The 19,736-nt window shown below is 48.9% G+C and overlaps 9 protein-coding genes across 9 annotated transcripts; 4 read left to right on the top strand and 5 right to left on the bottom strand.

Moving 5' to 3' along the window:
• Positions 1–729: 729 nt before the first annotated feature.
• Positions 730–1,989, bottom strand: BU24DRAFT_131262 (DUF775-domain-containing protein). Its single transcript, XM_033521025.1, has 2 exons — positions 977–1,989; positions 730–795 (listed from the first exon to the last, which is right to left on the bottom strand). Exon 1 carries the CDS (start codon positions 1,813–1,815, stop codon positions 1,162–1,164), a length of 654 nt encoding a protein of 217 aa, XP_033388352.1. The 5' UTR covers positions 1,816–1,989; the 3' UTR covers positions 730–795; positions 977–1,161.
• Positions 1,990–2,636: 647 nt separating this feature from the next.
• BU24DRAFT_131256 (uncharacterized protein) lies at positions 2,637–4,256 on the top strand. Its single transcript, XM_033521024.1, has 6 exons — positions 2,637–2,812; positions 2,873–3,093; positions 3,144–3,195; positions 3,250–3,405; positions 3,457–3,766; positions 3,822–4,256. Exons 2-6 carry the CDS (start codon positions 2,934–2,936, stop codon positions 4,212–4,214), a joined length of 1,071 nt encoding a protein of 356 aa, XP_033388351.1. The 5' UTR covers positions 2,637–2,812; positions 2,873–2,933; the 3' UTR covers positions 4,215–4,256.
• Positions 4,257–4,481: 225 nt separating this feature from the next.
• Positions 4,482–5,555, bottom strand: BU24DRAFT_459627 (uncharacterized protein; the record flags this gene model as incomplete). Its single annotated transcript, XM_033531742.1, has 2 exons — positions 4,482–4,817; positions 4,869–5,555. 2 exons carry the CDS (start codon positions 5,553–5,555, stop codon positions 4,482–4,484), a joined length of 1,023 nt encoding a protein of 340 aa, XP_033388350.1.
• A 4,719-nt stretch (positions 5,556–10,274) lies between these two features.
• Positions 10,275–11,011, top strand: BU24DRAFT_342398 (glycoside hydrolase family 11 protein; the record flags this gene model as incomplete). Its single annotated transcript, XM_033523316.1, has 2 exons — positions 10,275–10,546; positions 10,609–11,011. 2 exons carry the CDS (start codon positions 10,275–10,277, stop codon positions 11,009–11,011), a joined length of 675 nt encoding a protein of 224 aa, XP_033388349.1.
• A 538-nt stretch (positions 11,012–11,549) lies between these two features.
• BU24DRAFT_419600 (uncharacterized protein) lies at positions 11,550–12,075 on the bottom strand. The gene is made up of 2 exons (XM_033527258.1): positions 11,747–12,075; positions 11,550–11,644 (listed from the first exon to the last, which is right to left on the bottom strand). Exons 1-2 carry the CDS (start codon positions 12,034–12,036, stop codon positions 11,560–11,562), a joined length of 375 nt encoding a protein of 124 aa, XP_033388348.1. The 5' UTR covers positions 12,037–12,075; the 3' UTR covers positions 11,550–11,559.
• A 331-nt stretch (positions 12,076–12,406) lies between these two features.
• On the bottom strand, positions 12,407–14,169 carry BU24DRAFT_365793 (uncharacterized protein). Its single transcript, XM_033524286.1, has 3 exons — positions 14,049–14,169; positions 13,532–13,970; positions 12,407–13,482 (listed from the first exon to the last, which is right to left on the bottom strand). Exons 1-3 carry the CDS (start codon positions 14,096–14,098, stop codon positions 12,550–12,552), a joined length of 1,422 nt encoding a protein of 473 aa, XP_033388347.1. The 5' UTR covers positions 14,099–14,169; the 3' UTR covers positions 12,407–12,549.
• Positions 14,170–14,375: 206 nt separating this feature from the next.
• Positions 14,376–16,021, bottom strand: BU24DRAFT_419597 (uncharacterized protein). The gene is made up of 3 exons (XM_033527257.1): positions 15,668–16,021; positions 15,516–15,616; positions 14,376–15,462 (listed from the first exon to the last, which is right to left on the bottom strand). The coding sequence occupies exons 1-3, from the start codon at positions 15,954–15,956 to the stop codon at positions 14,674–14,676; spliced, it is 1,179 nt and encodes a 392-aa protein (XP_033388346.1). The 5' UTR covers positions 15,957–16,021; the 3' UTR covers positions 14,376–14,673.
• A 131-nt stretch (positions 16,022–16,152) lies between these two features.
• Positions 16,153–17,598, top strand: BU24DRAFT_387197 (WD40 repeat-like protein). Its single transcript, XM_033524958.1, has 4 exons — positions 16,153–16,207; positions 16,260–16,500; positions 16,577–17,067; positions 17,134–17,598. The coding sequence occupies exons 1-4, from the start codon at positions 16,201–16,203 to the stop codon at positions 17,418–17,420; spliced, it is 1,026 nt and encodes a 341-aa protein (XP_033388345.1). The 5' UTR covers positions 16,153–16,200; the 3' UTR covers positions 17,421–17,598.
• A 248-nt stretch (positions 17,599–17,846) lies between these two features.
• Positions 17,847–19,628, top strand: BU24DRAFT_448374 (uncharacterized protein; the record flags this gene model as incomplete). The annotated part of the gene is made up of 2 exons (XM_033530883.1): positions 17,847–19,247; positions 19,290–19,628. Exons 1-2 carry the CDS (start codon positions 17,874–17,876, stop codon positions 19,626–19,628), a joined length of 1,713 nt encoding a protein of 570 aa, XP_033388344.1. The 5' UTR covers positions 17,847–17,873.
• Positions 19,629–19,736: the final 108 nt, after the last annotated feature.

The following is a 19,736-nucleotide window of genomic DNA, read 5'->3' as shown; positions in this document are numbered from 1 at the left end:
TCCTAGGACTAGGCTTTGCTACCCTGCAGCACGGTACCCCTTGGATAGTTCGATTGATCGATGTGACTTTGTAAATGCGATGAACATGTGCGGTTCAGTATTCCATTGTTGTGATATTCACACTACATTCTCGCTTCCTCTACGGAGGCATCCGCCCGTTGCCCGTAGACACTGTTCTAGAGTTCGGTACATAGGCACATATGGTACCAAAATACAGTTTGTTGCGGAGCCGTTAAGGAAGCAGCCGGCACATGGTCCCATTGAAATTTTGGTTCATGGTGGCACTGGTGGTGACCGGCCACACATCGGCAAGTGGTAGAGGGCCTGACTTGATGATCGTTCAAGGAAGGACCCGTTTCGAGTACAATCGTTGAGGAACGAACTACACAAGCACGAATCAGAAAACGGCGTCCTCCGCCAAAAGAGGATGACATTGCCGCGGTCTGGCGTTGATGTCTTTTCCCCTTCTGGCCAGACATGGGCTTTTTTGAAACAGACGCTTGATGGGGCTAGGCCGCATGCGGTCTGCATGTCCTAGGCCCACGTGGAAATGTGAGGAGGATCACACTGATCCTGGGCCGTGGAGGCGACTTTTCTCAATTGCCGGCATTCAACATCCTCGCACCACTGAAATTTACTACCAGGGAGCTGAGGCGAACGGGCGAATGCTGAATCGTGGGGAAGTCCGGATGCTCTAGGAAAATGGGTCCAGGGGACACTCACAACACCAAAGAGGACCAAGAGCGACGCGAACAGAACCTGCATTGAAGGCGAATCAAACAGGCATCTCCCCACCTGCAGGAGACGTTAACGTTGAACTCGTCCTCTCGTCGGAGAATTCCGCCTACGAATGTAGACGGCGACCAATTCAGGAGTACAGACGCTAAGAAAAGCCACAATAAAAGTTCCTAGAAGAGCTGCAATGAAGATCACGCGACTAAGCCAAAATAAATCATCGATTGATCGTTATACCTACTCTTGTGAGTCTTGCCATTGTCACATTAGGTATGAAACTGTCGCATGTATCCATCGTGAGTGGATGCGAACATCCACTTCCGGGTATGCCAGTAGTTCACACATGCCGTCTCTAGATGTGTACTATCGTTTGTATGATCTTCACTCTGCTGCCCAAAGCAACAGCTCAATAGTGATGCCTTATAATTATATGTCGCTCCTTTCCAAGAAAGTCGGATCTCTGTCCAGCCGTCCCTCGAACTTGGTCCACCAAGCCTGGAATGCCTTCAGGGGAACTGTATCTCCCGTTCCCCAGCTTGTCAAAAAGTCGTAACAATTCTTGATGATCCTTTGTGCTAACACCTTTGTAGTGGCCGCATCTGGTTCCCTCCTGGTAGTGAGCACTAGGCTCGAGCCTGCGGTCGCGGAAGCAGCAGCATCCTGTGCCTTCTTCTGTTCCAGATTCGCAAGCACAGAAGCGGCAGGCTCTAATGATATTCCCAATACAACATTTGGCACTGAACCGACGATCGCGGGTTGTGGAGCATCATCTGCCATGGCATCGTCGTCCCCTAATCCCCCTCCCGCAGGCCCGCCGGGCTTGTTGTTTATCTTGAATATCGCCGACGGCTTCTCGTTCGCAATTGCGCCTAGCAGTTTGTACTCGCTCGAGCCGACCAATTGCGCGTACACAGCGGCAGCCGTGCCATCTGGAAGTGTAGTGCCTGGGAGCAGGAAGACGACGATATGCGAGAAATGCGGCTGCGAAGGTATTGGGAAGGCGAACTGTGTCTCTGAAATCACCTGAGGCTCGGTGGAGATGGGCCGGCCGGACACAATGACACCGAAAGGACTGGTCATGACGTGCTAGCAACCGACCGCAATGAAGCTTCGTAGCAAGCACAGAGGGCTGCGAGTTGCATTGACATGAGAAAAAGGTGAAGATGTGTGTAGAAGTTGTGTGAGAAGTGCGTGGGATGTTTTTCCTAGTAGCTTGGACAAAGACGACGAATTCCGTCATCGTCCGTGAGGTGCGCAATACGAGGCCCACCACCACCACTGACGTCCCCACCTACAAGCTGTAGGTATAGGGAAGACACGTGATCATCCATTCCACAACATCAACTCCATTCGACATCGACGTGTCATCGCAAGCAGTTGTTGCAATGGATCACGAAGCTCTCACCCCAATACATGACATCCAAACAAGAATGCGGGGTTCGGTTGCGCAATATAGACTGATCCATGTCAGATTTCCCACGCGTTATCATGGCTTCTCGTATCGCTGCCCATCTCGTATCGACCCGCGATCCCTCCAATTTCGCAACTGTCAACGCCCAATCCGTCCAAGACATTCTCCCTATCCTTGTGCCGCTCAAACGATCTCCTCCACACTCCAGGCGTTCATGGCAGATCGCTGCGCTTATTGCTTACTGTGTAAGTAGGCGTTGGTATGCGCTCCAGGAGTGCGGTTGATGGCGAAGCCTAAGAAGTACATCTTTTCAACGTGAACCAACACCAAAGGACCATTTGCGATATATTCGAAGGATTCTCAATACATCATCTGGATCAATGAGACCTGGAACTGCAGTGTTGATAATCGATTTGTCATGCCTGTACAGTCCGCGGTTTTTGCCTTTCGTTGCATTCCCAATATTGGTAGATTAATCCCTTGCTCACCTGCCCATTTAGCCAGGACTTGCGCATCACCGAGCCTGGTACGACTGCAAAATACAGTTACGCCCCGTGCGAACAGCGTTCCACCATGCTTGAGCATCGTGGAGAAACTTCAGAAACTTGTACGAAAGGGAGGCGGCTCATGGCCGTCAACTCGTGTAAACCGAAAAGGTTCTACTAGGTAATACCCAGGTTCGAATACTTAAATAGGAGAGAGAATGACCTCTTGAATATTGTCCAGCTTCGTCACAATACAGTTTGTTCATTTTGCACTGCTGTGAAACAAATTCTAATAATCTACCATGATGATTCCTTCAAGGTCCATATCCCTTGTGATATTTTATCTATTTTCACAACTTCTTGCTAGCCCAGTCGAAGTAAAGAATATTCGTCGACAGGGCTTCTTTCCGCCATTTATACCTTGTGCCGAATGTCTCCCCAGTAGCTGGACTCAAGGCCCTGGTAACAATAGAACCTCCCATCGAGGCAGGCTTTCAACTGATAAAACACAGAATGCAAAACCGATGGAAGCCTCCAATCGATCATCAGCAGCATACAAAACCCGTACGAGCAACTCGCAAAGTGCAAATGCTTGATGATTATACTTACTTTCGATAGTCCTCCTTCAGCTACAGCAACATACACTCCAAGCCCATGGTGCAGTGAATACCTCCGTCCAACAACATGGAGGAGTGAATTCACGACCAGTTGGGGCATCTCGACCTACACCAGCCGTGACGTGACGCACATCATCATAACCAAGACCGACTTGAAGTAAGTCCCCCAACCTCCAAGCCATCCTACTCAACACTAACCTCAGATAAGCCATCCAACTTCCACGATGTTCTGTCCATCACCATCTCCTGACATGGAGTGTGGATGGGACACGAACACAGTAGCCCCAATTGAACAGGGCGAAGATTGGTCCATTGAACACTTCATCAGTCCGGAGGAATGCCACCAAGTATGTCTGCAGCGTTCCAGCTGCAAGGCGTACAGAATAGATGGTACCGGTCCAGGAAGCTGGTACTGTGAGATATTCAATGTCGGGCTTGGGAAGAATGGTGCGAATCTAAGGAACCCAACGCCTAGTGGTAGTCAGTGGTGGGATAGGAGTTGCCCTACACATCTTCCAGTAAGCAGTCTTTTTGCATTCTTAACTTTTCGAAAATTCTGACGATTATCTTCAGGCCGGATGCAAACCAGCACAAGCACCTGAGACCACCGTTCCTATATTGACCTCCCCACCACCCACACCCTCACCAGCCTCCAAGCAAGCATCTCCCGTATCTCCCATCCCAACTCCCGCCCCTACCCTTCCTCCTCGACAAAACGCCGCCCTCGCAAAGCGAACAACCCGCCTACCAGAGTTCCTCACAGACCTAGAGTACTACTGGTCCAGCATCTTCCTCCTCCCAGCATGCACATGTATAATCTCGTCAGCATCGCCGGGGACGTTGAAGACTACGACGACCACGTTTACGAGTTGGACTGGGTCGACGACTGTGACTACGACGTTTGAGGATATTTTCACGTGGACGACAACGCCGAGGGAGACGACGGTTTATAACAGCGTGAATTAGGTGGTTGGGGGAGTTATTGGGGAGTGAGAAGTGCTGGTTGGTGTGATTGCATTAAAGTCAGCCTTTTGGTACCTGTGACTATGATTACATCGTCCTCAAACTCCTAAACCCGGCAAGTTTCCCAGGAAAGCGACGAGACACAGGGGTCCCGGCTTTTCGCGCCAACTCCATAACCTCCAGTATGTAGTACAAGAACAATTCAAACCAAGAGTTACCGCAACGCAACGAATCAGTATCGAGAAGCTGTGGTGCCAGACAAAGCATTTTCTACTTCTCGTCCTTAAAGCTCCTCTCATTTGCCTCTTTCAGTTGACGCTCGAAATCATTAGCGCGTTTCCACTGTTGGAATTCACGCTGCTCAGCTTTGTCGAGCTCCTCTCTGAGCTTGGCTATCTCGATGTCCTTCCTATTGTCTCCAGAAGTGTTTGCCTGGGCTGAAGCTTTGAGTTTGGCGTTTTCCACGTTGATTTGTTTGTTGTCTTCAAGGAGTTTAGCATTGTCTTTGCGGGGGTTATCGACTTGTTTTTGAAGATCATCGAATGTCTTCGCCATGCTGTCCAGAGCGATTTGAGCTTGTTGATGGGATGTGCCAAATTCGTCAGGCTGGTTGGATTAACGAACGAACATCGGGTTATTTGGAAAATACCAACTTACATCTGATTCCGTCTTGCGCCTCTTGTTTGATCGTCTTGCGTTGCGTCTGGAAGACGCGGTCTGCCTCGAGCTCTCGGGTTCTTCTTCGATCTCCATAGAAGCGTCGTTTTCAACTTCTTCAGTAGACTCCCGAGCCGCTTCAGCTATCCGCTGCACGGCTGGCTTGAAGTCTACCTGATAATTACGGTAGAACAGGAACTCTTGAATATGATCCGCCGCCAAAAGCGCCCATAATGCTACAGCTTTGACCTTGTACTTCGGTTTTTCCCAGATCCCCTTCCTGATGACAGCGTCGAAAGGATCCTTCCACATCACCTCGGACATGAAGTGCTCGTTGGTTGGCACTTTGAGATAGCAGCTGTTGTCTAGGAGGAGCATGAAGCCCATCGCGGTCTTTTCCCATATGTATACATAAACACGCTTGCCGTGAAGTTTCGAATGCTCGTCGTCATAGATTCCAATTTCGACAAGCGTTCTCTCTAAGCCTCTGGGCTCCGAACAGATAGGATTCTTGAAGGAATCCTGATGGGCGGTGTAATTCAGCCAGAAAGCATACGGCGAGGCACGTATGAATTTGAAAGCATGGCTGCCAGGAAGGGAAGCGAAGTCCTCAGGAAACTCCCGCTCAGCAAGTTCCACGATCCTCGCTTTGGTCCAAGGCACTGATTGCTCTTCGCCGTTCGACATTTCGAATGAATCCCCTCTTGCAGGATATGTGCGAGTGTTTTGGTGGTGGGCAAGAAGTTGGCGAAGAGGGAAGAAGAGCGCTTGTTCGCGGCTGACGCTTTTACTTGCGTTGGAGTGGCTCGCCGACGCGACGCGGAGCACAACAAATACGCCCGCAACGAGTGCCGCGAGGTGAACCTGCCAAGAAAATTGGTTGAAAGATTAGAATTACAAGGGAAGAAATTGGGTTGAGGAAGTAAAGTAGAGGAGGTGAAGGAGATGAAGTCAAGACGATAGGGCGAAGGAAATGAGGTAATGAAGGTGGGGTGGAAGAGAAGAGGCAAGGAAGATGAGGTAAAGAAGGCAAGATGACCAAGATTTAGTAAAGGAGACAGGATATCAGACTAGTTAATGAGGAACCCAGCAAATGACGGCTGCATCTGAAGAAGCCGACCATTTCATCTCATACACGGTCTACCTTACGGGACCACGAGGTAACTTCACGGATCACCACATGCATGTTCTGAATGATAAGAATACTAGATTGAGACTGAGATTACTGTCTGCTATTTTGAGTGAGCAGAACCGAGTATAGATGTTGTTGAACGGGAGGAGATTGAGAATATATCAATACTCATGTTCACGCACGCATAACAACTACTTAGGCTTATTGCCGTGTAAGCTGTTGTGTAGGCTGAATTCGGGCCGACGTCTTCTTGAATGTATAGACTGCTCTTGTCGTATGATCGTTGAAAGCTTCTAATTGTTGGACCTTTCCTTGTTCATCTCTTCTAAGAGTCTCTTCTCTTCTTCTTCTGCTTCTTTCTGGCATCGTGGGCACAACTTAAACATTTTCTTCCTGGAATCGGCTGCGTGTGGACAACGTTCAGATCGGGGGATTTGGCTTCTCCAGCAGAGAACGGACGACTGATCAAGACTCGGAAGCTCGTGGTCACACGTGTATACCCATATGTAGTATAAGCACATTGCTGCTGCGGCTGGTTTCGCTCGATGTATTGTTTCGCTCGATGTATTGTTTCGCTCGATGTATTGTTTCGCTCGATGTATTGTTTTGCTAAACGTATTGCTTTGAAGTCGATAGTCGACGATATATGGTTTCGTTTTGGACCGCGAGAATTGAGAAGGTGTTGATGCAGTAGTAAAAGTATTCCAGTAGGCTTTTATATCGAGGCTCCATAGCTTCTGACTCCTGTTCTCACGATGACTGAGCCAGTGAGTCGTTGCGTTCTAGTCGCGTGATATAGGAAACCAGTCATCATACCGATTGACTGTCCTTGAATCAGTGTTGCAGGTTTGTGAAGACTATGTCTGGAATTCGAAGGGCAGAAAATAATATGTATTGTAAACGTGTTAAATATGCCCGACTACAATAATTTAACATATTACTGGCAATAGTTTTAGCACCTTAGCTACGTGCCTTAAGAGAAGTAAAGATCCTATAGTTAAGGGTATACATGGTATTATAAGCATAGTTAAAGTAGTATAAAGTCTAACTAGCTAAACCGTGCAGCTTGTTATATTAGAAAAAGTTACAATTTAGTGCATTTCTTGCTACTGTTGTAGTGATAACAACTTCCATTGTTATCATTAATGGCTTCTAGTTTTGAGACTTTTCCTTGCCCTTCCCTTCTTCGAGTTTCTTGGCTGCTATTGCTTCAGCTTTCAAGCAGGCTCCACACTTCATTCCCGGATCCAAGTAAACCCGCTGCACTTTGCCACAATCCAAACTGTTGGGATTTTGGGAATTGCTTTGGCAGTATTCGTATGGCTTAGGAATTCTCGAGTTTGTATGGCCACACCTGTACAAGTTGATATAGAGTATGCACATTGTTGCTGCTTGTTTCGCTCGACCAGTTGGCTCTGAAGTTGATGTTCGTTTTATGTTCTTCGATGTATCGATTTGGTTGATTGTTTTGATAGAGAAGCGAAAATGTACAATAGCCCAAATGAGCTTTTATATCGTAGTTCCACGGCGTCTGACTGGGACTCCCTTTCTCACGATGACTGAGCTAGTGAGTGGTTGCATCATGAATCAGAAGTCAGTGGATGAATCTTGCGGCCCGGATTTGCTTGTCAGGTAACATAGAAGCAGTCATTATATGGATTGTCCACCGTTGTATAAATGTTTCATTCTCGTTAGAACATTGATACAGGCTCCGAGAAGAGAGGACACGATCTATTACGAACGGCTCGACCATACCCGACTCATGATCATACATGATGTTGCTAGTGGTTCTGCAGTCACCTCTACAACGCATGATGAGGTAAATAAACGTCCCATCGTTGAGGCTTATACATCTCATCTTAAGTATAGTCGAAGTGGTACAAAGTCTGACTGGTCGATCCGTGCTGTTTGGGTATCGTAACCGGTCAGAGATTGGTGCATTCGTTGCCACTGTCACTGTCATGGTCATCATGACTTCCACTGTTCAGGGCTCTGACAGTTACCCACATGATGCGATATGATTCCATAAAACGACAAGTCATTGTTTCCAAAGAGTCTTAGGCGACGAGTGACGTCGTAGAGGAGTCACAAATGATGAAGGGTCATCAGAGTCTCAATTGCGGCGAGTGGGCAAACACTGTCATAGAACAAGAGGATATGGTGAAAGCAGTAGATCTATTCCCCCGGGGATTTCACCGTCCGCCCATACAGCGATTCGAAAGTTGTGTCTGGTTTAATTTTCTTAAGTATTTTGTGGTATAGCAGGATGAATGAGGCTATTCGGGGATCACGTGTATTGGGAAAGGCACCAGGCAGGGCATAGATAGATCCATTGGGGATACTAAGAGAGATCGAGGCATCATACACCTACCTCGAGAGGCCTGTCGATAGAGGCGAATACCTACTTATCCTACCCATCTACCGATTGCGGGTTCCTGTGATGCTCCCTACTACAGAGGCTTCTATGCGCGATAATATGGTCAAGGTGTCAGAAGAGTTTGATGAAATGTTGCAAAGCAGCTTCTCTCTTGCAACAACAGAGACACCAAAGCTGGTTCGCATTCAATCGAACCATCAATTGTGCGAGTGTCGATGTGTGTGTGTCCAGCCCAATGCAAAAATAATGGAGTAAAAATAATGATAGATTGCTCAATTTTCAACCTACTGTTACGCTAATTTCCTTTCGATATCCACTACAAGGAAAGCACACAATTATCCTCTATATCCATCAACTGCGCACCTGAACGTTTGGAATATCCACCGGGACAAGAGCAAGCCAAGTACCAGGGTTCGCAGCATGCCAAATCCGGGGTACATTTCGGTCGTCGTGAAGTCGACCCTTTTAGCCATTGCCTTTCATTGGCGCGACTAACACCCCAGGTTTCAGGGCGAGGCGTTTAATTCTCCGGTGCCCCGGATTCTGCGGCACTTTGCAATATCGAAGAACCAGTCACGAGCATCATTTCATAACGAGGCGCCAGGGTGATTGTGAGCGTTTGGGCAGCGATGGGAATTTATGGAGCATGAGGACTGGTAGGGAATCGATCAACATTCATTTACGATTTCCTGGGCGTGGTCTTGGTCGCGACCTGGTTGCTGGAGCCAAGAGTAGATTGATGGCTTGTGAGGCTTGACCCAGAGCTTCTACGTCTATTTTGCAGCTTTTGAGAAGATGGCGTGGAGCTTGAGGAGAAATGATATGGATGAGTTATTGTGAACTGGGTTGATTTAGTACTAACTACTCGTGGCGTCGGTCCGATGACCATTTCTTTGGTAGATTACTCAGAACTTGTTTAAACCGAGGAATCATTTTCAATCCCCATTTGGTTCTCACCGAGCAACAACGTGGTCCCGAAAATGGTGAACACTTGATGATCTGCTGTGTTCGAGAACAATCCGCCCATGGCGAGATCTGAGTTGGGTGTTGTTCAATCTCGATATCTCCACCAATCCTTTCATCAAACAAGAACCCGGCTAGCCTCGTCTGATGTTTCTCTAGCGCATAAACAACATATTCTTCTGTGCAACTTTCAACCTGATTTCGTTGCCAATTCTAGCAAGTCTGTGCTAGGCGATGTCTTCAATATATTGTCTGTCTGCTGAGAAACTTTTGCCATCAACGCCGCGGCTTAAGGAGCAATCTGTAGATGCCTCATTGTAGACTATTTTCGATAGCGCGATGGGGAAAAATAGGAGCATCCTCATCGCCAAGGTGCTCTTTAACCGTGGGGAGAATAACTTTTGTATCTGGATCAGAAGGGCTGGAGGGCTAGAGTAGGGAAAGGAGAATGCCATGGCGGAAAAGGCAAAGTGGTGCGCCGTTACTTCTCCACCGCAGCGATATTGAAACATCTAACTTAATGTACAGCACGGGCTTGTCCTGTCACACCTTTTTCGGATGGCAGCACCAATAGGGTTACCGTGTTTCAAGAAACATAAACACTCGATTACATCCATTGGTTGAAGGTGCATGAAATTCGGTGATATATTCAACTGGTTGCCAAGTATTTCCTATTAAATCGTCATGCCGACAAGCATACGCCATCCCTTTAATGCCAAAATTCTGGTTACTGCACCGATGGAGCCCTGTCGGTTTACACTGCGGGCCGTGAGGAGCTGGGATGGAGGATATCCACCAAGATCATAGGGATAGACATCCCTGAGTTTGTATAAAAGCAGTCCAGTTCGCTCTTCGAAAAAGGATCAGCACGATCTTCCTCGGACAATCAACAAGCTGTCTTACCCATCATCACGGTAATCTCGAACAAATCAAAATGGTCTCCTTCTCATCCCTCTTCGTGGCGTGCTCTGCCATCGCCGGTACTTTCGCCGCACCTGCTGAGGTTGCTAAGCGCTCTCCTGCTGAGTTGATGGAGCGTGGAACCCCCAGCTCTACTGGAACTCATAATGGATTTTACTACTCCTTCTGGACTGATGGTGGCTCCGACGTGACCTACACCAACGGAAACGGCGGCCAGTACTCTGTGCAATGGAAGAGTGGCGGAAACTTCGTCGGTGGAAAGGGATGGAACCCAGGAAGCGCACGGTAAGAAATCCCAAAGTCTGCGTTGCTTTCATTCCATAGCTTGAGGCTGATGAGACGGTTAGAACAATCAACTACTCTGGAACCTACAACCCCAACGGCAACTCCTACCTCGCCATTTACGGCTGGACCACCAACCCACTCATCGAGTACTACATCGTTGAGAACTTCGGCACCTACGACCCGTCGTCGCAGGCCACCAACAAGGGCTCCGTCACTGTTGACGGATCCTCCTACAAGATTGCGCAGAGCACCCGCACCAACGCCCCATCCATCGAGGGCACAAGGACCTTCGAGCAGTACTGGAGCGTCCGCCAGAACAAGCGAACTGGCGGATCCGTCAACACCAAGACTCATTTCGATGCTTGGGCTTCCAAGGGCATGCGGCTCGGAACCCACAACTACCAGATTGTTGCTACTGAGGGCTACTTCTCCTCGGGATCTGCTAGCATCACTGTTCAGCAGTAGATGGTATAGGGGAGATTCTTTGGGTACCTTCTGGTTGGGAGGAGGATACTCAACATTTGTGTAAATATTTTTAGCTTTGGATAGCCTCCACATATGATGTGAATATGATATAAGGAACCAATTATGATGTTGCCAGCACGGTAGCATCGTAAACATAATTGTAGCAAGAACGTAACTGCTCATGTGATGATGTGATGACCGTTGTAATGCCGTCGAGCACACTTGAACTGGGTGGTTAAATACCGATTAGTAAAATACAACGTGTATCTGCCAATTGAATTCAGGCAGAAAACCCAGAGATCCAAATGTCACAAAATTTTGCTGCACCGTAATGTCTCTTAAAACCACAATCGCGATTCATTTGTTACTCAATCACTGGCATTGTCACCAGTCCGAGCTCTATGCGGGAAAATAAAGGAAAATTTGGCGTCTGTCGTGATATGTACAGTCCAACGGGTCTCATGTGGTGCCTCCATCTGATCGGCCTCCTCTTGATATAAATTTCTGGTTGTTCTAAGCTTTCTCCGTTCGTCCGCACTCGTATCCTCTTAGTCCTTCTTCGCATTGGGGTCGGGCAGGATACCCTCAGCTTCCAACCTTCGGCGTGCCTCCTCGAGGGCCCATGTCTGTATGCTGTGTGGGAAGTTAGCACGATGGCTACCGGATTCACATCGGATGTCATCGCCCTCATCTCTACAAAGACCTCCTCCGACGCAATTTTCGCAATTCCCTTACCTCGTATCTGGCTTGAATGCATATGCGATGATTCCAAAAGCACAGCTTCCGTAAAAACCGTAATACCAAACGTTCTCCCATCCCTCCTTCTCGTACTTCTCGCCGGGCTTAACACCAAACAGCCATCCGGTCGGAGGATCGTAGTGGCTTCCGTGATCACCACCACCGCCCTTCACAATTGTTGTCTGAGAGAAGGTTCGCTGGACTGCGGGGGTGCGGAGACTGAGTGGGTAGAAGAAAGTTGGGCGTTGGAGCGCGAGGGCCCGGCTACAGCGCGAAATCGGTGGCATTGGGTGATGTGCTTGGTCGAGACCGGTAATTCAGAGTGGAGAGTTTTCAATTCGTAGGGTGTCGACCGTGCGGTAGGTCGAAGGGGTTGTCGTGATAGAGTCGTGTCTGATGGCGATGAGTGTGAGGTCGAGGTTTGGATTGCTCTTGGCAAAGAACGGATCCCGAAAGGGCTTAGCGTGATACACCATCGGGAAGTAAAGTAATCCTACAGCTTGCTTTGACGACGTCACAGAATACTGAACTCATAAGAGTAAATTTTATTTTTATTTGAATCTGTTAATTATAGAAACACGCCTACTGATTCATGGTAGAAGCAGTCAGCAAACTGGTTCGGCGCAGTGCCTATTCAAAATTGGGTCAATCCATCTTGCGTGAAGTCTTAATGTGTGTTGTATTTGAGTTGATTTCTACGCATACTAACAGCGGATGTCGAAATATACATAAATGAGCTCCGCATGAACACCGTGCGCTATGCAAAAGGGATTGGGATATCAAATTCTTCAGTCTACCACTCATGCAGGTATTGCGGTCTTCTCTTGCTCCTTTTCTGCCTCTGGGTTGACGTCTTCTTTGAACGACATCTGCGAGAGTCGTACGGAAGTCTCCTCGACTGCCTGTTCTTCCTTTGTGTCCTTAGCAGCTTCTCTCTCCTTCTCCTTTTCCTTGCGTTGCTGTTCGGCTTGCTCCAGCTCGGCCAGCCTGGCAGCGGTCTTGGCCGCTTCTTCGGCCTCCTCCCTTTCCTTCTCTGCGCGCTCAAGGGCTTCAAACTCATCGTCAATCTCTGTCTCATCGACGGGTGCACCGGATTCGTTGATAATGGTGTTGATCTCGTCTGTAGTGTCCATCTCGGCCCTCAATGTATCGACGACCTTTGTGACACCTTCTGTGCCTCCAACGCGGTTGTTCAGACTCTTGAGAGCAACCGCACTGGCTTCCATTGCTTTAACGATCTCGACCTGATCAACAGCTTGCTGCATTTTTGCGTAGGTTTCTCCGAACTGAAGCACCAACTGCAAGCGATGTTCCAATGCGGACTCGGCCAACTTTTTGGAGCGAAGTGCGGCTTTTGCTCTGGTCATCATCTTGTTTCTCACTGCTTCTCTTGCAGTTATATCCGCCGTTGCAACCTTTTCTTCCAGAGGATGAATTTCGGAATTGAGCTTCGCAATTTGGTCTCGCAGATTTGCTATAGCGGAATCTATTTGGGTGATTGGCTGAGGCGTTTGATCGTTTTCTGACTTGAACTTGATGGTCTGAGCGTCATAGGAGATTGACTGCTTGTCCCTAGCCAAGTGTACAAGGAGGATGTTAAGGTCGTTCGGACTGAGTGAGGAGATCGGATTGAGAACGTTCGAGAATCGCTTGAGGAAATCCTTTCGGGAGAGTACGCGATCAACATCTGATGTTTGAGCAGCCATTTGCTTCAAGATCTCTTCCGCGGCAGTCTTCCCTGCTCGTTAGCACCATCTTGTCATAATTATTTGATCAGCTCACCTCCACATTGCTCAGAACCACGAAACTCCCAGTTCCGAGCTTATCACCAAACCCCGGCTGTCCCAGTACACCAAGCGTCCTTAAGCCCCATTTGACAACCGCCCAGGGCGAGGGTACCCAACTCGTCTTGTAAATGCTTTCCTGCGAGTTCAAGAAGTCCTGCAAAGGAAGGAACTCTTTCTTCGAGACGGCATCGTGGAACACGGCAGATAGACACGTTGGTTGGCCGAAATTTGGATGTTGGAGGGCTCGCGCAAGCTCCTGTCCCGTCCGGATGTTGAGTAGATCCTTTGTATTTCCTCCCTGCGAAGGGATCACACCCGCGCGCGCTGCATCTGCAAGGGCTTTCTTCCACGCCGCTATGTTTGCATGATACCCGTCTGGATTTGTGTTGAGTTGGTTGCGGAAATCTGCGTACAGCGAGGCGAGGCGGTTGCGTCTGGATGTTATGAGCTTTTCCTCAAGCTAGACGAAAAGGATGCAAAAGAAAACAAATGTATTGAGTATGTATACTTACGATTTGAAAGCTTCTTCGTAATTCAAAATGAAATCCAGGAGATTGCTCATGGTGGATGGTGTTGGAGAGATCCAGGAATATGGACTTGAGGATTTCTTTTTCTTAGTACTGAAGGGTCCGGTCCATCGTTTCGTCATCCGGGGGTTCTGGTAAACATCATCATTGTCGCGTGGGGGACGATCGCTGCCAAGACCAACAACATCATGGTCTGAGCGCTTCCTTTTAAGCATTTCGTATTGTGTTTAATAGAGGTGCAAAGAAATATATGGAGGCATAGCATGGGACGTTAATGTTTATGAGAGAGGGCTTGTATGCGTCATAATACATGTTATGTGTTTGTTTGACCTGGGGCTCTAACAGCCACTCAATGCCTAGGTAACCTAATGCTTTCACCACCTTTCACCTGTAAACGCGACGCAGCAAGTCACAACCCGGACCCTGCATTGGTGGGATGCCCCTCTTTTTCGACGCGTTACTTTTACCTACAGGTTGATTTCACTTTCACCTTCTTCGATGAACTGGATGAATGCATGTGTGGTGTTTCTCGTTGTTGACTGTTCCAGAGAGCGCAAGTTCAGACTGGCGTCTTACGCCTCGTCAGTCACCGCGGTTCTGATTTGTATATTCACCCTTGCGGTTTCCTAGTCACCTTGATACCATCGTCCTTGTCCTTCTTCTCCATGAATTTCCGCATTTCTTCTAAGTCATCCTCCATATCTTCATCGTCCGCGTCGCCACCAGATTGCTTAGGTGTTTCGTCCTCGTCCGGAAAGGTGCGTTGTTGACCGGCTTGCGCAGATGGATGAGATATATTGGCCGCAGGGCCAGCTTCCTCAGCCCAACCCTTTCGCTCTTCCTCGTCCATTTCCTCTCTCCGGTCGAGCCATCGTTCCTGGACATCTCGGGCATCCATGGTGACAGCATCCTGGCGCATTGCCATCTGCCAGACTGTATCATTTGCGCCCTCAACTCCCCCAAAGGCGTAGCCTCCTGCGCGATCAATTGCGCGGAGCAAGATCATCATGCTCTTCTTATCCTCCACAGCTAATGTCTCGAATCCTACAAGCGCAAAGTCTTCGACTAAATCCACGATTGCTTGGTTCAGTGCGGAGTACTTGGATACGGGTTCGTCTCCTTCCGCAACATCCTTTGTTGTTGCGCTTGTAGGTCCAGGTATTCCCGATGTTTGTTCCTTGTTTAGGAGTGGGAGTAGGTATGAGAGATCCTGCACTTCAGTATAGTAGTCTAGATTGAACGGTAGGTTCGGATAATTGTGGAGATTATCGATCTTTGTGAGCACATTCAAATGTGGCAAATCCATTTGCAGCATGCTCCGTAGCGCAAGCAGTAGGGAGGATACATAAAGCGAAGGGCGGGTGAGCACGATAGAATCGGTGAGGTGTAATACTACGAGCTGTTCTGTTGTTAGAGCTTGTTTCAATGAGTCGACGACCAGTAGATAATTACTCTGTACCCGAGCTTTTGAAGACGGAAGAATATGTTTCGCAATGAAGAGTGATGTGTGAAGAGCTCGACCTGACCAGGGCAGTCGAACAGAATATAGTCGTCTGCGCACCCATCAGCTTTTGTGCTTCTTCAGTGGCATTGGACTTGCGGACCTCCGAGCTCCTTCAATCCTTCCTCTAACCAGTCGAAATTATGCTCTAACTCTTCCAAAGCATACAGGACACCACCGTTTGGGCCCAAGTCCTCCTGCTCCATGATCTCGTCTATTGTGACCAGGTCACGTACATCAAGTGCGCATGGATATGATGTTTGATCGTTTGCGGGATCGAGATTCACGACGGAAACTTTTCGTTCTATGGCAGTCATAAATTGGTGCATACCATTGCAGTATGTTGACTTTCCCGAGCCAGGCGGGCCTATCACCAGCTGTGCGAACGGCATCCTAAAGAGCTGTTAGCAGCTGTCCGGCTTCAGCGGAAGAGTAAGGAATGATCGTTCAGTTAGTTAGTATCACGAATAACTATTTCTATGTAACTAGTTAGAGGGGGAGCTTCTTGAGGGGCATCGGGGCTTGGCAACGAATTTCCGCCGACGTCTAAGATCGACGTCCTATGTTTGTTGCTGGAAGCAATCACAGAGCTTCCTCACTTCCCCAATTCGCACAGCTTGTCGCGCATAATTCAAGATGAGTGGTATGTTTCACCTTCCAAAGTATATAAATGTACATAAGACTAATAATTGTAGCCCAGTTCGAGCTTGCGCAAAACCCTTCCGACGTCATCTCCGCGGTGAAATTCGCACCCGAGACATCAACACGGCTTCTCGTGTCCTCGTGGGACAACAATGTCTATCTCTACGACACACATGCAGAGCCTGGAGGCAAGCTGTTAGAGAAGTTCGAGCATCGCGCGCCCGTTCTCGATGTGTGCTTTGGACGCGACGAGAATGAGGCATTCAGCTGCGGTCTAGACTGGGAAGTGCGAAGGTAACAATCCCCCATATATGCTTCGCAACAAAATACACCCTATCTCGTGATCCAAAAACTTACCAGAGTACCCTAGAATCGACCTCTCATCTGGCGACCAGACCATTCTCTCAACCCACGACAAGCCCGCAAACCACGTCCTCTTCTCCGCCGCTCACAACCTCCTCATATCCTCGTCATGGGACTCGACATTGCATCTCCACGACCTCTCCACACCAGGCGACTTCTACACGCTCACGCTCCCCTCGAAACCCTTCTCCATGTCGATCTCGCCTACCAAGCTCGTCGTCGCAATGGCCTCCCGCCACGTCTTCATCTACGAGCTCGACGTCCTCGCAAAAGCAGCCGTGGAGTCCCCCGCCGGCGAGGTGCCTACCTGGCAGAGGAGGGAGAGCAGCATGAAGTACATGACGCGCGCGGTGGCGTGCATGCCCAATGATGCCGGTTATGCGAGCAGCTCGATAGAAGGCCGAGTGGCTGTCGAATGGTTCGATCCAAGCGAGGAATCGCAGGCGAGGAAGTACGCATTCAAGTGCCATCGACAGGCCCAGGATGGCCAGGATGTCGGTAAGTTTCACTCTCGGTCCGCCGATGAACCCAAGAGAATCGAATCCGCTAACATGTGTTATCTAGTCTACCCCGTCCACATCGTTGCCTTCCACCCCGTGCACGGAACTTTCGCGTCTGGCGGTGGAGACGGCATAGTCGCCCTCTGGGACGCAGCAGCCAAGCGAAGAATCAGACAGTACCAGCGTTTCCCATCCTCCATAGCCACCGCTGCCTTCTCTGACGACGGAAAGTACCTCGCAGTGGGCGTCAGCCCGGCCATCGAAGACGGCCAGGATGACATCGCAGATGGGGCCATCAAGGTCTTCATCCGCGAGCTCACCGAGACCGAAGCCCAAGGAAAGAAGAAATGAGCTCCTCTACCCCAAAAAGCAGGACTCTAGGCCGCGTTGGGGCGTATGGCGTTTAACAGGACAATGAAAGGAAGCATAGTACAGCCGGAAATTTTCAAAACCCGTTTGTATATATGATTCACATACCCAAGACCTTGTCTGAATAGTTTTTAGATTTGGAGAATTAAGTAAATTAAAGTAATGTCCATCCTCTGAAAGTGAGACTCGTAGCGAGGTTAGGCAACTTCTAACTTATTCTTGCTGTGCATTCTCACTACATGACAACATATTGTTGGCGGCGTTGGGCGACGCAGTGATTTTCTAGTCGTTCTCTACGTAACAGGACATTTGTTGGGAACTCGAACTTCACCAAATGTTTTCTCATCACGGCCTGCGATTTGACCTAAGAGCTATCCTCGACTCTCACTTATGATCACGTTTCCACCAGACCCTTCCTCCCTCACTAGACACAGCATGTCTGCCATGTCATGTCCGAAAATCGAAGTGCTTCGCTGGAACGCGTCGAGCGTCTACGTCAAGTGTCCGTACTGCGATGAGGAACATCGGCACGGCGTCAGTCTTCCAGGCATGCGTACTTCAGGCTGCCAACCAGGTGGCCAGTACGAGTTCATATTCCCCATCGATGAAAAGACCGGACGTGTCGGCTATGAGATTGACAAGAGTAGGGCTTGCTTCGTGAAAGCTGGCTCGCAAGCAGATCAACAGGATGAGGTTATACATTCTTCCGATCAAGATGAGCGCGTTCTAGCCGGTCTCTTTCACTACAAAATGCGTATCTCAACCACAAAGCCAAAGCCAGGGCCGGTTTTAAATCTCTATGATGATTCAAAAGAGTTCAAAACTATCAATCTTCCGAACGGGGATAGCTTCGAGCAGAAGAGGATCTTAGACGCAATTTCAGATTGCGTGCTAGGCAACTTGCCTGCAATAACTCAATATCTCAACACTTCTGCCGAGGCGAACCTTTTTCTGCATGGAAGAGGCCACGCTGGAAACACCACTCTGATCAGGGCTGCGGCAGAAAAGAGCCACGAGATGGTGTCACTTCTTCTCCAACACGGCGCAGACGCGAATGCTACCGATGAACACGGACGCAGTGCGCTCATGGAGGCAGCGCTCTGGGGCCGAACTGGCAACGTAGAAGCGCTGCTCAAGGGCAATGCGGACAAACGCCTTCGAGACAATGAGGGTCGCTGTGCCGTGGATTTAGCCCAGCCAGCTCCCAAGAATGAAGAAGAGAGATATCGGCGCTCGCAGTTTGCGGCTGCAGACAACGTGCTCGAATGTAATCGACACAGGCGATCTATCGTCGTCTTACTCGGTGACTCGAACGCCGATAAGCAGTACCAGTACACTGAACCACCTTCAGAGAGCGAACGCATCAAGTACAGTTTCAAGAAATCCCAATCCGAGATGGCGATCACGCTTCACGGACCCATTCGCAGCTACCCTGTGCCACGTATCAGTAAAACCGCCGCCGTCCTTGATAGGGGAGGCCAATTCAAACAGATCTCGGCGACCAGTGGTTGGGGCGTCGATGCCCTGCCCCCAAGCCCTACGAACAGGCCACACTGGGTCGAGCAGGTCTATCATATCGCGTCCGTAGTTGGCCATGTACTCCCAGATGCACCGAATCCAGATTGGGATCAAGATAGATCCGGACAGTACTATGCATCCCATGCGGAGAAGAAGTTAATTGCCTACTTTATCGAGAGGCATGTTTTCTTGCCTCAAGACAGACAGCCTGACAGGAATCTGGAAGACTCGATCATTGAAATAGAAGACATTATCGCAGAAGGAGAAGACTCGTTCGCAACATGGAAGAAGGTGCGTGATTTGTAGGGAAGGAAAGCAGAATTGGACCACCAGCTCTTCGAAGCAGATGATCGATTGCTGGGTGACGCTTATGATGCACGGGAAGTTGAGAGGCTGAAACATGAGATTCATGTTGTCGAAGAAGAACTGCTGAGACTTGAGTCAGACGATAAGGTGGCTGCGATGAGAGTTCAAGAGGAGAAGAGATCCACATTCTTGGAGAAAGAAAAAATGCATCAACATTTGATTGAGCTGAGTGAAGCCGCGCCCCTGCTATCTTTGAAACGGGCAGTCATACTGAGCAGCAATCCGATCTGCAAAGACTGTGATATGTTCATGGAAAGGGTGAACCGCTGGTTTCATTTGAATATCGAAATGACTTTGTGTACCTAGTCCAGGGAATGGCTTCTACATCACGTACAACATCAACAATAGTCGGCGTTAGCTAACCGTACAAAATGAGTATAGCACATCTTAAAGCGCTTGCGACTTCAAGTTCAA

This window comes from Aaosphaeria arxii, assembly GCF_010015735.1.
Source record: "Aaosphaeria arxii CBS 175.79 unplaced genomic scaffold BU24scaffold_2, whole genome shotgun sequence".
In the NCBI taxonomy this organism is placed as follows: Eukaryota; Fungi; Ascomycota; class Dothideomycetes; order Pleosporales; genus Aaosphaeria; species Aaosphaeria arxii.
The sequence above is the reverse complement of the archived record's forward strand: the minus strand, read 5'-3'. Positions and strand labels throughout refer to the sequence as shown.

What these genes read in the sequence shown, in the direction of transcription:
- BU24DRAFT_387197 (XM_033524958.1), top strand. An exon ending in CTAGACTGGGAAGTGCGAAG is followed by an intron (nt 16,501 to 16,576) that starts GTAACAATCCCC and finishes AGAGTACCCTAG; the next exon opens with AATCGACCTCTCATCTGGCG. An exon ending in CCAGGATGGCCAGGATGTCG is followed by an intron (nt 17,068 to 17,133) that starts GTAAGTTTCACT and finishes TGTGTTATCTAG; the next exon opens with TCTACCCCGTCCACATCGTT.
- BU24DRAFT_419597 (XM_033527257.1), bottom strand. Translation starts at nt 15,956, where the DNA reads ATGCCGTTCGCACAGCTGGTGATAGGCCCGCCTGGCTCGGGAAAGTCA. An exon ending in AGGATTGAAGGAGCTCGGAG is followed by an intron (nt 15,617 to 15,667) that starts GTCCGCAAGTCC and finishes ATGGGTGCGCAG; the next exon opens with ACGACTATATTCTGTTCGAC. An exon ending in TTCAAAAGCTCGGGTACAGA is followed by an intron (nt 15,463 to 15,515) that starts GTAATTATCTAC and finishes ACAACAGAACAG; the next exon opens with CTCGTAGTATTACACCTCAC.
- BU24DRAFT_419600 (XM_033527258.1), bottom strand. Translation starts at nt 12,036, where the DNA reads ATGCCACCGATTTCGCGCTGTAGCCGGGCCCTCGCGCTCCAACGCCCA. An exon ending in GCATTCAAGCCAGATACGAG is followed by an intron (nt 11,645 to 11,746) that starts GTAAGGGAATTG and finishes CTTCCCACACAG; the next exon opens with CATACAGACATGGGCCCTCG.
- BU24DRAFT_131256 (XM_033521024.1), top strand. Translation starts at nt 2,934, where the DNA reads ATGATGATTCCTTCAAGGTCCATATCCCTTGTGATATTTTATCTATTT. An exon ending in TAGCTGGACTCAAGGCCCTG is followed by an intron (nt 3,094 to 3,143) that starts GTAACAATAGAA and finishes GATAAAACACAG; the next exon opens with AATGCAAAACCGATGGAAGC. An exon ending in GTTGCCCTACACATCTTCCA is followed by an intron (nt 3,767 to 3,821) that starts GTAAGCAGTCTT and finishes GATTATCTTCAG; the next exon opens with GCCGGATGCAAACCAGCACA.
- BU24DRAFT_365793 (XM_033524286.1), bottom strand. Translation starts at nt 14,098, where the DNA reads ATGAGCAATCTCCTGGATTTCATTTTGAATTACGAAGAAGCTTTCAAA. An exon ending in TACGAAGAAGCTTTCAAATC is followed by an intron (nt 13,971 to 14,048) that starts GTAAGTATACAT and finishes CATAACATCCAG; the next exon opens with ACGCAACCGCCTCGCCTCGC. An exon ending in TGGTTCTGAGCAATGTGGAG is followed by an intron (nt 13,483 to 13,531) that starts GTGAGCTGATCA and finishes CGAGCAGGGAAG; the next exon opens with ACTGCCGCGGAAGAGATCTT.
- BU24DRAFT_131262 (XM_033521025.1), bottom strand. Translation starts at nt 1,815, where the DNA reads ATGACCAGTCCTTTCGGTGTCATTGTGTCCGGCCGGCCCATCTCCACC.